General features: G+C 45.4%; 1 protein-coding gene across 2 annotated transcripts in view; it reads right to left on the bottom strand.

The window, feature by feature from the left end:
* The window catches only part of CBR4 (carbonyl reductase 4), a 53,859-nt gene extending 40,184 nt beyond the window's left edge, over positions 1 to 13,675 (bottom strand). For both annotated transcript variants that reach the window (XM_040420527.1, XM_040420526.1), the window contains exons 1-3: positions 13,585 to 13,675; positions 7,791 to 7,932; positions 5,386 to 5,503 (exon numbers count right to left, since the gene is read on the bottom strand). In XM_040420527.1, the coding sequence (XP_040276461.1) occupies positions 5,386 to 5,503; positions 7,791 to 7,932 (260 nt within the window). In that variant the 5' untranslated portion in view covers positions 13,585 to 13,675. The remainder of the gene's footprint in view (positions 1 to 5,385; positions 5,504 to 7,790; positions 7,933 to 13,584) is intronic.
* Between the last annotated feature and the right edge of the window lie 2,996 nt (positions 13,676 to 16,671).

Consider the following 16,671-nt stretch of genomic DNA (forward strand, 5'->3'; position numbering starts at 1 on the left):
ATATTGATGACCTATCCTGAGTATAGGTCATCAGTAGTAAAAAGAGGACAACCCCTTTAACAGTAGCACTGGAGGTAATGGGGGGCCATTTCAATATTTGCCTTAGGCAGCAGAAAAGCTAGGTGCACCAGAGCTGAGTGAATTTTATACGCTTAAATACAAGCGTCAAAATTATTACAAATAAGTAAAAAAAAAAAACTTTAAAAATATATAAAAAAATTCAAAAGTCTAAAAATTTAAATCACCCCTGTTTCTGTATAATGAAAAAATAAATACCTAAATAACAAAAAATATAAACATCATGGGTATCACTGTGACGAAAAACACCTGTACTATTAAAATATAAAAAATATTTTTCCAATACGGCGAATGGCGTAACGGAAAAAAAGGGTCAAAATCCCCAATTTGCCATTTTTTCATAGCTTCTCTTACCCAAAAAATGTACATAGTTAATACGGTTGAAAAAAGACATAAGTCCATCAAGTTCACCCAAGGGATAGGTGGGAACGTGAATCCCAGAAGGGAGTGAGACTCATATTTCTACATATTTTAATAAGCATTAATGTTGTTTACTTTTAAGAATTTATCTAAACCTTTTTTAAAACTGTCCACTGTTCCTGCTGTGACCACGTCCTGAGGAAGTCTATTCCACAGATTCACAGTTCTTACAGTAAAAAAGCTTTGGCGCTTCTGGAGACTGAACTTTTTCCTCTCCAGTCGGAGGCAGTGCCCCCTTGTCTTTTGAGCGCATTTGACATGGAACAGTTTTTCACCGTATTTTTTGTATGGCCCATTTATATATTTGTATAGGTTAATCATGTCCCCCCTTAGACGTCTCTTCTCAAGACTAAATTTAGACCAGACCCTCCATGCCCCTTATCAGTTTAGTCGCTCTCCTCTGTACTTTTTCTAGCTGCAGTGCGTCCTTTCTATGGACTGGTGCCCAGAACTGAACTACATATTCCAGATGAGGCCGCACCAACGTTTTGTAAAGTGGTAATATTACATCCCAGCCCCACTAGTAATAAAATGTGATTAAAAAGTCATACACACTCCAAAATGGTATCAGTAAAAACTAAAGATTGTCCTACAAGAAATAAGCCCCCACATAGCTCAGTAGATATAACTATAAACAAGTTATGGGGGTCAGAATATAGTGATGTAAAAAAAATATATATATATTTTTTTAAAAAGGTTAAATGTATTTTTACACTATTTAGACATAATAAACCTATACATATGGGGTATCGTTGTAATCATACTGACCCAGAGAATGAAACACATTGGTCAGTTTTGCTGATCTCAACGGAACGTTTTTTTATTTTTTTTTCCAATTCCACCCCATTTGGAATTTTTTTACCGCTTCCCTCTACATTGTATGCCATAATTAATGGTGACATTAGAAAGTACAACTTGTCCTGCAGAAAATAAGCCCTCAAACAGCTATGTGAACGGAAAAATAAAAAAGTTATGACTCAAGGAAGATAGGGAAGAAAAATGAAAACAAAAACACTTCCGGTATCCTAAGGGTTAAAAGGGATCTATCCTTTGGATACCTTATCAGAGGGAGTCTGACACCTGGGACCCCCACCGATTAGCTGTTTGAGAAGGCAGCGGCACTGGCAGAAGTGACATGGCCTTCTTGTAGATTCCCGTGGGCCAGTGACATCATGACTATGTCAGGTGGCCTGTGCACAGCTCAGCCCCATTGAAGTGAATGGGGCTGAGCCACGCCGAGGCCTGTGAAATAGTCGTGACTTGACTAGGGATAAACAAATCAACTTCAGATGAAACATCCGAAGTCGATTTGCATAAAACTTTGTTCCAATACTGTACGGAGCAGCATTCTGTACAGTATTAGAATGTATTGGCTCCGATGACCCGAAGTTATGACTTTGCAAAGTCTAGCAAGACTTCAGGTAATAATTTCATAAATTAATTTATACTGTAAAAAAACATTTTCCGAACTCGGGTTCGGTTCCAAGGTACCTCCTGCTCCGTACAGTATTGGAATGAAGTTTTATGTGAATTGACTTGTCGATTCGCTCATCCCTAGTTGTGACGCCACTGTCCTGCAAGAATCAGTAAGAAGGCCTACTGCAAGTGCCGCTGCCTTCTCAAAGAGCTGATTGGCGGGGATGCCGGGTGTCGATCAGATGCTGATGACTTATCGAAAGCATAGATCATTAGTAAGAAAAAGGTAAAGAACCCCTTTAACCTGTTTAGGACATATGGCATACCGGTACGCCCTGATTTCTCGGTCCTTAAGGACACAGGGCGTACGGGTACGTCCTATGTATTTCCGATCACCGCCACTCGGCGGGCAGTGATCGGAACAAGGTGCCTGCTCAAATCATTGAGCGGGCACCTTAGCTAAATGCGAGGGGGAGTCCCGTGATCGCCGCAAACCGCAGGTCAACTCAGACCTGCGGTTTGCGGTTTTACCTTATGCGGCGGTGCCATCGGGTCCCCATGCGGCTGTAGGGGGGACCCGTTGGCATGGAAGGCAGCGCGATGCCTCTCTGAGGCATCTGCGCTGCCTTCCGGTGACGAGCCTGTGAGATCTAGCCCCCTGGATCTCACAGGCCGGAAGTTGTATGAGTAATACTCACTGTATTACTCATACAGCCAATGCATTCCAATACAGAAGTATTGGAATGCATTGTAAAAGGCATTAGACCCCCAAATAAAGTAAAAAAAAAGTTTCAAGTAAAAATAAACAAAAACGTCATTTTCCACAAATAAAGTTAAAAAAATTGGTAAAAAATTGGTAAAAAATAGGGGGGGGGGGGAGTTTACATATTAGGTATCGCCGTGTCCGTATCGACCGGCTCTATAAACATATCACATGACCTAACCCCTCAGATGAACACCGTAAAAAATAAAAAATAAAAACTGTGCTAAATAAACCATTTTTTTGTCACCTTACATCACAAAAAGTACAACAGTAAGAAAAAAAGGCGTATGCCCACCAAAATAGTACCAATATAACCGTCACCTCATCCCGCAAAAAATGAGCCCCTACCTAAGACAATCGCCCAAAAAATAAAAAAACTATGGCTCAGAATATGGAGACACTAAAACATCATTTTTTTTGTTAATAAAAAAATATACATATCAGGTATCGCCGCGTCCATAATAACCTGCTCTATAAAAATATCACATGACCTAACCCCTCAGGTGAACACCGTAAAAAAGAAATTAAAAAAAGTGTAAAAAAAGCAATTTTTTGTCATCTTACATTACAAAAAGTGTAATAGCAAGCGATCAAAAAGTCATATGCACCCCAAAATAGTGCCAATCGAACCGTCATCTCATCCCGCAAAAAATGAGACCCTAACTAAGATAATCGCCCAAACACTGAAAAAACTATGGCTCTCAGACTATGTAGACACTAAAACATGATTTTTTTGGTTTCAAAAATGAAATCATTGTGTAAAACTTACATAAATAAAAAAATTGTATACATATTAGGTATCGCCACGTCCGTGATGTAACCTGTCAGATGAATGTTGTAAATAACAAAAAAAAAAAAACTATGCCAAAACTGCTATTTCTTGTTACCTTGCCTCACAAAAAGTGTAATATAGAACCAAAAATCATATGTACCCTAAACTAGTACCAACAAAACTTCCACCCTATTCCGTAGTTTCTAAAATGGGGTAACTTTTTTGGAGTTTCTACTCTAGGGGTGCATCAGGGGGGCTTCAAATGAGACATGGTGTCAAAAAAACCAGTCCAGCAAAACCTGCCTTCCAAAAACCATATGACATTCCTTTCATTCTGCGCCCTACCGTGTGCCCGTACAGCAGTTTAGGACCACATATGGGGTGTTTCTGTAAACTACAGAATCAGGGCCATAAATATTGAGTTTTGTTTGGCTGTTAACCCTTGCTTTGTAACTGGAAAAAAAAAATGAAAATGGAAAATCTGCCAAAAAAGTGAAATTTTTAAATTGTATCTCTATTTTCCATTAATTCTTGTGGAACACCTAAAGGGTTAACAAAGTTTGTAAAATCAGTTTTGAATACCGTGAGGGGTGTAGTTTCTAGAATAGGTCATTTTTGGGTGGTTTCTATTATGTAAGCCTTACAAAGTGACTTCAGACCTGAACTGGTCCTTAAAAAGTTGGTTTTTGAACATTTCTGAGAAATTTCAAGATTTACTTCTAAACTTCTAAGCCTTGTAACGTTCCCCAAAAATAAAATGTCATTCCCAAAATGATCCAAACATGAAGTAGACATATGGGAAATGTAAAGTAATAACTCTTTTTGTAGGTATTACTATGTATTATAGAAGTAGAGAAATTGAAACTTGGAAGTTTGCAAATTTTTCCAAATATTTGGCAAATTTTGTATTTTTTTATAAATAAAAAATAATTTTTGGGATTCCATTTTACCAGTGTCATGAAGTACAATATGTGACGAAAAAAGAATCTCAGAATGGCCTGGATAAGTCAAAGCGTTTTAAAGTTATCACCACTTAAAGTGACACTGGTCAGATTTGCAAAAAATGGCCTGGTCCTTCAGGTGAAATAAGGCTGTGTCCTTAAGAGGTTAAGGGGAGTATTCCTCTATCACATAGCCACTTATTTTATATGGGTTGTCCTGGATTAGAAAAAACATGACTGCTTTCTTCTAATAACAGCACCACCCCTGTCCACAGGTAGTGTGCGGTACTGCAGCTCTGCCCAATGGAGCTACAATACCACACACAACCCATGGACAGGAGTGGTGCTGTTTCAGGAAAAAAGCAGCCAAGTTTTTCTAATCCCTTTTAAAGGGGTTGTGTCATGAAACATATTCTACATTTTTCAAACAAAATGTATCTGTATAGCGCCACCTGCTGTTTGTTCTTTGACTTATTTTTTGTCTGTCTCACTGAGCTGGTCGAACATGCTCAATTTAAATCTCCAATTGCCACTAGCCATATGTTACAGAGAGAGAGCTGCAGCAGAGAGGACATGCCCCCTGAGCTGCCAGTCTGAAGATAATCTAGGAGAGCATTTGGAGAAGTAAATGTGGAGATCTCTGGATCCATGTGATGTACAGGGCTGGTTCTAGCTTTGTTAGAAAGAGGTTGTCATGTACTATATGATGTCTGATCTTCAATTTTACATCAATCATGGGATAACCCCTTTAAGTGCTGTCCTTTATAAATGTGTTATCCGCACTGAATGACTCCCCATCAGAATGTAAGTGTCCCCGCTGATCAGCTGCTGAAGCACCCAGCGATCATCTCAAATAACCCCCAGACACCTGCTGGGTTCTCTCTCTACAGGGTCCTGGGTGGACAAGTCATTCTATTCTGTACTGTCACCTGCAGAATGTGCCAGTGACACTTACCTCACCCTTCCAAAGTCTGTATGTTTTGAATATCACTTACCTATTTATTCCAGCTGCATTGACCAGGTAGGTTACATTGCCAATATTTTTTACAATCTCTTGAAATGTGCGCTGAACTTCATGTTCTTTAGAAACGTCACAGCTGAGTGCCAGGTGACCTGTGTGACAGATAACACATAGCAATACCAGATGACTGATCTGATTTACATGGCATTGCAAATATACAGCTGCCTGGCCCTACAGGATGGGCATGGTGGACTAATGTACAGAGATCAGCCACCAGTTTCTATATGATTATATTGATATACGGGGAGATCTCTGTGCATTAGGAAGAATCCAAGCCTTAGGCCTCATGCACACGACCGTTGTGTGCACCCGTGGCCGTTGTGCCGTTTTCCGTTTTTTTTCGCGGACCCAATGACTTTCAATGGGTCCGTGGAAAAATCGGAAAATGCACCGTTTTGCAGCCGCATCCGTGATCCGTGTTTCCTGGCCGTGAAAAAAATACGACCTGTCCTATTTTTTTCACGGCCAACGGTTCACGGACCCATTCAAGTCAATGGGTCCGTGAAAGAACACGGATGCACACAAGATTGGCATCCGTGTCCGTGATCCGTGGCCGTAGGTTACTTTCATACAGACGGATCTGTCTGCATAAAAGCATTTTCAGAGCTTGAAAACTCAAATCCGACAGTATATTCTAACACAGAGGCGTTCCCATGGTGATGGGGACGCTTCAGGTTAGAATATACTAAAAGAACTGTGTACATGACTGCCCCCTGCTGCCTGGCAGGTGCTGCCAGGCAGCAGGGGGCAGCCCCCCCCCCCTGTAGTTAACACATTGGTGGCCAGTGGGCCCCCCTCCCTCCCCTGTAGTTAACTCTTTGTTGTCCAGTGCGGCCGGCCCCCCCTCCCTCCCCTGTAGTTAACTCGTTGGTGGCCAGTGGGCCTCCCCTCCCTCCCCTGTAGTTAACTCGTTGGTGGCCAGTGGGCCCCCCCCCTCCCTCCCCTGTAGTTAACTCTTTGTTGTCCAGTGCGGCCGGCCCCCCCTCCCTCCCCTGTAGTTAACTTGTTGGTGGCCAGCAATGCGCCGCACAGACCTGTCACTTACCAGTCGGAGGAGCTCCCGCCGGACACGGAGACATCGCAGCTAAGTATAATGCTTCTACAAATTGCTAAGTAACCATGGCAACCGGGACTGCAGTAGCGTCCTGGTTGCCATGGTTACCGATCGGAGCCCCAGCGATTAAACTGGGACTCCGATCGGTACTCTCCGCTGCCACCAATGATAGGGGGGGAGATTTTAATTAGGAGGGGGAGGGAGGGGGGAGGGCCCACTGGCCACCAACGAGTTAACTACAGGGGAGGGAGGGGGGGCCGGCCGCACTGGACAACAAAGAGTTAACTACAGGGAGGGAGGGGGGCCCACTGGCCACCAACGAGTTAACTACAGGGGAGGGAGGGGGGCCCACTGGCCACCAATGAGTTAACTATAGGGGAGGGAGGGGGCCGGCCGCACTGGACAACAAATAGTTAACTACAGGGGGGAGGGGGGGCCGGCCGCACTGGCCACCAATGAGCTAAAAACAGGGGGGGGGGTCTGCCCCCTGCTGCCTGGCAGCACCTGCCAGGCAGCAGGGGGCAGTCATGTACACAGTTCTTTTAGTATATTCTAACCTGAAGCGTCCCCATCACCATGGGAATGCCTCTGTGTTAGAATATACTATCGTATTTGAGTTTCACGATCTAACTCATATCCGACAGTATATTCTAACATAGAGGCGTTCCCATGGTGATGGGGACGCTTAAAGTTAAAATATACCATCGGATTGGAGAAAACTCCGATCCTATGGTATATTAACTCCTGACTTTACATTGAAAGTCAATGGGGGACGGATCCGTTTGAAATTGCACCATATTGTGTCAACGTCAAACGGATCCGTCCCCATTGACTTGCATTGTAATTCAGAACGGATCCGTTTGGCTCCGACGGCCAGGCGGACACCAAAACGACTTTTTTTTCATGTCCGTGGATCCTCCAAAAATCAAGGAAGACCCATGGACGAAAAAACAGTCACGGATCACGGACCTACGGACCCCGTTTTTGCTGACCGTAAAAAAAAAGGTAAGACCCGCAGCGACCATAGGGACGGCATATCCCGCTCTTGTTAAGTTCTGTTAAGGCCTCATCAGTGTGCCTTCTGCATCTGTATGTCCGTTCTGCAAAAGAGAGAACGTGTCCTACTCTTGTCTGCAAAATATGGAACGCAGACCCATTGAGGTCCGCAGGCGGCACACGGCCCACTTCTGTATTTTGCAGATCGATCCGCCATTTACAAAATGCTTACGGTCACATGCACAAGGCCTAGTCAGTATATTAAACATGAAAGCCCTTTATCGCATCGTGTAGCCCTAACATGGACGGACTGGGCTATCTATACCAACCTCCAATCTCTTCAGTGGTGGCTTTAGCTAGGTCCAGATTCCTGGATATCACAGCCACCTTATGGTCTTTTTCCACTAATAACTTGGCCACGGCTTTTCCAATCCCTCTGGATCCACCAAACACAGCACAAATCTTACTCATCTACAATATAAAAAAGGCATGTTAGAGGAAGCAACCCACCCCAACACTAGCACGTCTCCTGGCAAAAACCGCACCAAAGAAGTCGTTTTGGGTAAGACTCCGGTAACTGACGTATTACAGATGTTTTACCCGTCTGGACACATTACAACCGACTACTTCAACCAGTGCACTCCCTTTACCGTTACTACCATACACCCGCCGGTAGTTTGCTGATGGTGGGTATACGGTCATTGGAGCGCTCTATGTATAACGCTGGATTGTCGGCCCAATTATCTCCACCGAACATTAGTATCTACAAAGGTGCTGCCGATCACCCGATGAACGAGTGGTTTTCTTGATCACTGGGTAATCGGCAGAACCTTTACACAGGCACATTTTCAGGAACGCACGTTCATACTAACAATATGATCTTCCCTGCAGCACATTAAATGCTCATCGCTGGGCAGCAGATTGTGCTGTGTGAACAGGGATCTGCTGCCCAGACACAATGAATCGGAAGGCAGTAGCCATCGTTCGTCCCCATACAATGGAGGCGACTACTGCATGGGCCAGTTCACATGATTCAGCACGAAAAAAATGCACATTTTTTCATGCGGTTTTTGATGGGTCCTTATTAAACCAATGGCTGTTCATTTCATTACAAAGCAGAATTTTCTTTTTTTTTTTAAAAAAGCACAGAAAACGCACAAAAAAGCAAAGACTTATTTAGAGCTGTTTTTTTCAGCTTCCCATTCGTTTCAATGGAAGATTGATCGCTGATTCTGTCACAAGATAGGGCATGCTGATTCTTTTTTCCACGTGTAAAAAAAAAAGTGCTGCTTCCCATTGAAATGAATGAGAAACTGTTATGAGGCGTTTTTAGTGCTGATTTTGAGGTACATTGGAACCAAACCAGAGTTCGGGAAATGTTTTTTTAAGGGTCCATTCACACGTCCGTGGTGTATTGCAGATCCGCAATACACCCGGCCGGCACCCCCCATAGAACTGCCTATTCTTGTCCGTAATTGGACAAGAATACATGTTCTATTTTTTTGCGGAGCCACGGCCCGGAAATGCGGATAGCACACTATGTGCTCTCCGCATTCGCATCTCTTCCGGCCCCTTTGAGAATGAATGGGTCCGCACCCGTTCCCGATATTGCGGAATGGATGCGGACCCATTTGTGGACATGTGAATGGACCCTTACAGTAGAAATTAATTTATGAAGTTATGATGCGAAGTCTCGTGAGACTTTGCGAACCAATAACTTCGGCTCATCTGAGCCAATACATTCTAATACTGTACAGAGCGCTTGCTCCGTATAGTATTCAAACGAAGTATTCACATGATGCAAGGACAGGTGGCAGAAAAAGCATCCTCCAGAGATCACATAATTGGCAATGGGGGTGACTATGGGAAGGTGTGTATATTATAATGTACGGTCTGGACTACATCCACTGGGATAATACCCTGTAAACAACATAGCTACAAATAGTAATAACTGTGTCCAGACCGGAGTATAAAAAATGTGCAATTGGTCAATGGTGGACGCGTTTTGGCGTACCTCCTGGCACTATTTGTAGCTATGTTGTTTTCAGGTACTATCCCAGTATTCACCCCTATTTGCAAATTAAGTGATCTCTGGAGGATGCTTTTTCGGCCAGCTGTCCTTGCATCATGTGATTTTTCATAAAAATGTTTGTTTGTTTTTTAATGATATTTGTATACACAATAAAGCTTTGTTATATTTTATGGGTGCTGTTTTGGGCTCGTTTCTTCTTTGTAGGTTGTTTTCAGCTTTTGAGCTGGTACCTTGGTTACTATAATAGATGCGGGCAGCGCTCAAGCACAGTGTACTGTACACCCGTGACACCGGTGTTATCAGTGCTCGGCCTGTTTGGTCTTTTTTGAGTATGAGTGAGCGTAGCGAGCGGCTGAGAAACCTTATTAGACAGGTTGTTCTGATTGATGGGATACCAGATATGTACACGCTATGATTTTTATTGAATAAAAACGGTTTCATGAAATTGTTGTCACTGTTTTCTAGGTCTTTTTCCCTTCATTTTAACTCTTTTTTTTTTTACCCTTTTATGCCTCATTTACACGTCCGTGTTCGGTCAGTGATTTCCATCAGTGATAGTGAGCCAAAACCAGGTGCGGCTCTAAACACAGAACAGGAGCAGATCTTCCTCTTAGGCTACTTTCACACTTGCGGCAGAGAGATCCGGCAGGCAGTTCCGTCGCCGGAACTGCCTGCCGGATCAGGCAAAATGTATGCTAACTGATGGCATTAGTAAGACTGATCAGGATCCTGATCAGTCGAAAAAAATGCCTGATCAGTCGAAAAAATGCATTGAAATGCCGGATCCGTCTTTCCGGTGTCATCCGGCAAAAACGGATCCGGCATTTATTTTTTCACCTTTTTTTCAGTCTGCGCATGCGCATACCGGAAGGACGGATCCGGCATTCCGGTATTCTGAATGCCGGATCCGGCACTAATACATTCCTATGGGAAAAAATGCCTGATCCGGCATTCAGGCAAGTCTTCAGTTTTTTTAGCCGGAGATAAAACCGTAGCATGCTACGGTTTTTTCTTTTGCCTGATCAGTCAAAACGACTGAACTGAAGACATCCTGATGCAAACTGAACGGATTACTCTCCATTCAGAATGCATGGGGACATACCTGATCAGTTCTTTTCCGGTATAGAGCCCCTGTGACGGAACTCTATGCCGGAAAAGAACAACGCAAGTGTGAAAGTAGCCTTATCCCTTATGTCTGTGGAGGATCCACTCCTGGTTTTGTGTGAATGAGGCTTTACTTTTGATTCTTAAACTACAACGTTTCGGAATACTTTATATTCCAATGCATATTGCCTGGACAGAAAAAAATACAGGGCACCTTTCTCGGACTACCTAAGGTCATCCGTCACATAACCCTGAATCATGATGCTTCTGTTTGGGTCCTCCATGTTGGTTCCGCCATTCTGAGCGCTGTGGCCCTCACTTCTCTCATTGCTGGAGGATTACACGGCTGCTACTTAAATGAATGGTGGTCTACATAACACAGGGACACACCAGGTTACCACAGTGCGAGCCACTAGTGAGGATTCACTGAATGCTGCGACATCAGAGCGGGCAGGCCGCGGATCCGAGGTGGATATTCTACGAGTGAATGGCGCTTATAAAACCCTGTTCACTAACATTGTGCTCTGCTTTCCTGAAGAGTTTTTCAGTGCTCATTCCAAAAATTTTGGTACAAGTATATAGAGCGTCTACACAGAGGAAGACCAAGGAAGGGGAAACCACCCTCCGCTACGTCCATAGGCCCCGACAGAACATATACACCATGGCTGCAGCATGCCTCACTTCTGTAAATGGCATTTATCATGTAGAGAAAGTTTATAAAAGGCACTTACTAATGTATTATTATCCATATTGCCTCCTTTGCTGGCTGGATTCGTTTTTCCATCACATTATACACTGCTCGTTTCCATGGTTATGACCACCCTATAATCCAGCAGTGGTGGTGGTGCTTGCACATTTGGGGAAAACGCCTCTCTGGTGACCCAGACCTCCTACAGACACGCATGTGCAGCAGCTCCTGGTGGCAGTAACCCCTGGATATGGGCAGTGTATAATGTGATGGAAAAATGAATCCAGCCAGCAAAGGAGGCAATATGGACAATAACAATACATTAGTAAGTGCCTTGTATTAAAGAGAGTCTGTCACCAACTAGACAGGTTTCACACTGATCCTATAGCTCTGCGGACACTGATACTGACCCTCATGCCACCTTTGTATTGTTGGGGAGGTCTCCAAAGTAGCAAAAATGAAGCCTTAAAGAGTAAGGCCTCTATCACACGGGCGTCGCGTGTGAGGGCCGGACAAGATGCGGGTGCGTTGCGGGAAAATGCGTGATTTTTCCGCACGAGTGCAAAGCGTTTTAATGAGTTTTGCACGCGCGTGAGAAAAATCGGCATGTTTGGTACCCACACTTCTTCACTGAAGTTCGGGTTTGGGTTCGGTGTTGTGTAGATTTTATTATTTTCCCTTATAACATGGTTATAAGGGAAAATAATAGCATTCTTAATACAGAATGCTTTGTAAAATGTCCATTGAGGGGTTAAAAATAATAAACAAATTTAACTCACCCCATCCACTTGATCGCGTAGCAGATCTCCTCTTCTTTCTACTTTCTTCAGGACCTGGCTAAAGGACCTTTGATGACGTTACTGCGCTCATCACATGATCCATCACCATGGTGATGAGCGCAGTGACGTCATCAAAGGTCCTTTAGCCAGGTCCTGAAGAAATGGACCATGTGATGAGCGCAGTGCCGTCATTAAAGGTCCTTTAGCCAGGTTCTGAAGAAATTGACCATGTGATGAGCGCAGTGACATCATCAAAGGTCCTTTAGCCAGGTCCTGGAGAAAGTAAAAAGAAGAGGAGATCCGCTACGCGATCAAGTGGATGGGGTGAGTTAAATTTGTTAGATTACTTTTAACCGCTCATGTGCACAGCCCCAATGAAGTGAATGGGTCCGGATTCAGTGCGGGTGCAATGCGTCCGCCTCCCACATTGCACCTGCGCGGAATTCTCGCCCGTGTGAAAGGGGCCGAAGGAGAGGTTCGCACTAGCGTTATGCCATTCCGTTATAGGTTCCGTTTATAACGGAATATAATGGAATGGCCAGACGGAAGCCTTTAAGAGGCATTCCGTTTTGCTCCGTCCTAATAGTCTATGGGCAAGCATAACGGATCCGTCAGGTCTCCGTTATGCAGGACGGGAAAAAAAGTCCTGCTGACAGGAAACCAGACTGATCCGTTATGCTTGTCCATAGACTTCTATTAGGACGGAGCAAAACGGAATGCCTCTTAAAGGCTTCCGTCTGGCCATTATATTCCGTTATACACGGAACCTATAACAGAATGGCATAACGCTAGTGCGAACCCACCCAAACTAAACTTTGGAATAAAATTTGAATAAGATGTCCCTAATGCACTAATAAAAGGTTTTCTAATATACTTTTAGGGATGAGCGAATTTCAGATTTTGAAGTTCGTTTTGTGGTATTTACTGAATTGCGTTATGGATTCCATTACCAAGGACCATAACACAATTCCATGACGGCATGCATAACTTTTTTGTTATGAAGGTAGGGAAAATTCTAATACAAATACAAAATCCATTAATAAAGTATATTACAAAAACTATTATTAGGGCATTAGGGAAATCTTATTAAACTTTTACACAAAGGTTTAGTTACTCTTTATAGATCTTCAAATAATCCATCACAAGTGCTCAGCCAAAAACCAGTGCGCCTCACTGCTGTGGGCCTGGGCATGCGCACTGGATGTCACTATGCCTTGACCACAGTGGGCAGTGTAAGAAACGCGCCTAGCAATGAGGCCAAAAAATGATGTGACAAGAAGGTCTGGCAGGAGGATCCGCAGGGGAGGAGCTAGGCTCCAGTAAGGTCGGGGGGCGGGGCATTTGCCATGACTCATTTGCATATATTTAAGGCTTCATTTTTGCTGCCTTAGAGACTCACAAACAAAACAAAGGTGACATGAGGGTCAGTATCAGTGTCCGCAGTGCGGGTGACAAGTCGCAATGTGAGGAGAAGCTATCCGGCCCCCCGCACACACACTGCCCACTACTACACAACGTACCGTTCTCACCCCGCACCGCAGTCACTCATTGCGCAGGACTCGCACAGGGGTGATGACGTAGGAGTCACGTGCACCGGCCCTGTCAGGTGACGGGAGGGGGAGGGGGAGCGCCGCAGCTGCGGGAGGTGTTCAGACGTGACAGGGACGAGCGGTCCCCCTACTGGTATCATGAATGGTTGAGCTTTCCTGGTCTCCCCGGTGCTCCCAGCAGTCAGGATCAATAGGGAGCAGTGGATGGTGAGGGTTGGACTCCAGAACTAGCAGCAGAGTCAGGCCGGACAGGACCGCTTCTTTCTGGGTAGAGAGACCCGATTGGGGTTACCGCTTTACAGATCCCACAGGGGTTGTCAAGAAAAGCCTTCTAAAAAGATCTGCTTATTTTGGATCAAACTTTTTTTTTTTGCTACTTTCACACGCGCGTTTTTGCTGGATCCGGAAGGACTCGGCAAAAGCGCTTCCATTACTGATACGGATCCGGTTGTATTATCTATAACATTGCCAAGACGGATCCGTCATGAACTTCATTGAAAGTCAATGGGGGACGGATCCGTTTTCTGTTGGGCTCAATAGGAAATACTATGCAGCAGCCGCCTGTCATTCACAAAGACGGGGGCTGCTGCACGCACTCCGACTCCTCTGATCGCCACACGGGGGAGCCGGAGCACCACCGAAAGCGCGTGCTTTCCGTTTGCAGCGTGTTCAGATGCCGTGGTCAGGATTGACCACGGCATCTGAGGGGTTAAATGTCCGCAATTGGCATTACTTCCAGTTGCGGACATGAGCTTCGGGTGTCTGCTATATAAGAAGCAGGCGGCCACCCGCGGTTATGGCGCCCGCAGCGCTCAAGAAGCCGTCTTTAAAGACCTGGCCAGCATCGTACTATTATGGCGCTGGGGGTGAAGTGTGGAGCGCGTGTTCCCCGCCCGTGCCTGTGGTGAGGGAGTTGTTTTTTTCATATTGTACCTGTTTTTAACGGTCGTAGACGGGTGCGCTTCTGTTTATTGGCCGTTAAAAATGGTTCTATTGATTTCACTTGGATCAGTCTGGCCGTCAAACATAACATGTCTTAAACGTCCTTTAGGGCTCATTCACACGACAGTATCCGTTTTAGTGATCCGCAAATTGTCCTCAAAAGACGGATACCGGCCGTGTGCGTTCCACATTTTGCGAATTGGATCATCTTTCTCCTGTGTAAAAAATGCCTTTGCGGGACCATGGAACGGAGCGACGGAGTGCTTCCGCATCTTTTGCAGCCCGAATGAAATGATGCGGACAGAAATATACGGTCGTGTGGATGGGCCCTAATTTACTGGCATTTAAGCGGCTGTGTGAATAGCCACATAGTCACAGTGGTTCTAAAAAACGGCCGGTCCTTTCCAGTGTCGTGTGAATAAGGGGATTCCCCTTTTTACTACAGTGATATATTCCACATTCACACTTCTGCACTTACCGTATTTTCCACCCTATAAGACGCGCCCCCCCCCCCCATAGCAGTGCGTCTTATGGGGCGAATGCTGCGGCCGTCGGGTGTATCGGCTGAGAGGGAGGAGGGGCCGGCATCTGGTTCTGTAATGGCAGCGGGGCCCGGTGCAGTCGAAGTTAGTAGTAAGTAAAGCGCTGGATTTCAGATGATATTTGAATAGTTTAACAATACCTACAAGTTAGATATGATGATACTACTGTGAGCGGGGCCCGGTGTAGAAGAATGCAGTGACTGCATCGGGCCCCGCTGCCATTACTGAACCAGATGCTGGCCCCCATTCACTACACAGGGACACTGTTATGGGGGATCTGTGAATGACACATTAGATAAGATGCTATATATGTGCCATCCACAGATCCCCTCCCATAGCAGTGTCATGCCATCCACAGATGCCCCCATAACAGTGCAATCCACAGATGCCCCCATAATGATCCCCCATAACAGTGTCATCCACAGATCCCCCCCCCATAGCAGTGTCATGCCATCCACAGATCCCCCCATAGCAGTGTCATGCCATCCACAGATGCCCCCATAACAGTGCAATCCACAGATGCCCCCATAATGATCCCCCATAACAGTGTCATCCACAGATCCCCCCCCCATAGCAGTGTCATGCCATCCACAGATCCCCCCATAGCAGTGTCATGCCATCCACAGATGCCCCCATAACAGTGCCATCCACAGATGCCTCCATAACAGTGCCATCCACAGATGCCCCCATGACAGTGCCATCCACAGACCACTATTAGGCCTCTTTCACACTTGCGTTGTCCGGATCCGGCGTGTACTCCACTTGCCGGAATTACACGCCGGATCCGGAAAAACGCAAGTGTACTGAAAGCATTTGAAGACGGATCCGTCTTCAAAATGCGTTCAGTGTTACTATGGCAGCCAGGACGCTATTAAAGTCCTGGCTGCCATAGTAGGAGTGGGGAGCGGGGGAGCAGTATACTTACAGTCCGTGCGGCTCCCGGGGCGCTCCAGAATGACGTCAGAGCGCCCCATGCGCATGGATGACGTGATCCATGGGCATGGGGCGCCCTGACGTCACTCTGGAGCGCCCCGGGAGCCGCACGGACTGTAAGTATGCTGCTCCCCGCTACACTTTACCATGGCTGCCAGGACTTTACCGTCCTGGCAGCCATGGTAACCATTCAGAAAAAGCTAAACGTCGGGTCCGGCAATGCGCCGAAACGACGTTTAGCTTAAGGCCGGATCCGGATTAATGCCTTTCAATGGGCATTAATTCCGGATCCGGCCTTGCGGCAAGTGTTCAGAATTTTTGGCCGGAGCAAAAAGCGCAGCATGCTGCGGTATTTTCTCCGGCCAAAAAACGTTCCGGACCTGAACTGAAGACATCCTGATCCATCCTGAACGGATTTCTCTCCATTCAGAATGCATTAGGATAAAACTGATCAGGATTCTTCCGCATAGAGCCCCGACGACGGAACTCTATGCCGGAAGACAAGAACGCAGGTGTGAAAGAGCCCTTAGTTCAAAAGCACACCTTTTGGTTCAAAATATTTTTTTTCTTATTTTCCTCCTCAAAAACCTAGGTGCGTCTTATCATCAGGTGCGTCTTATAGGGTGAAAACGGTATATCA

The sequence above is a fragment of the Bufo bufo genome, chromosome 2 (genome assembly GCF_905171765.1).
Source record: "Bufo bufo chromosome 2, aBufBuf1.1, whole genome shotgun sequence".
Classification (NCBI taxonomy): domain Eukaryota; kingdom Metazoa; phylum Chordata; class Amphibia; order Anura; family Bufonidae; genus Bufo; species Bufo bufo.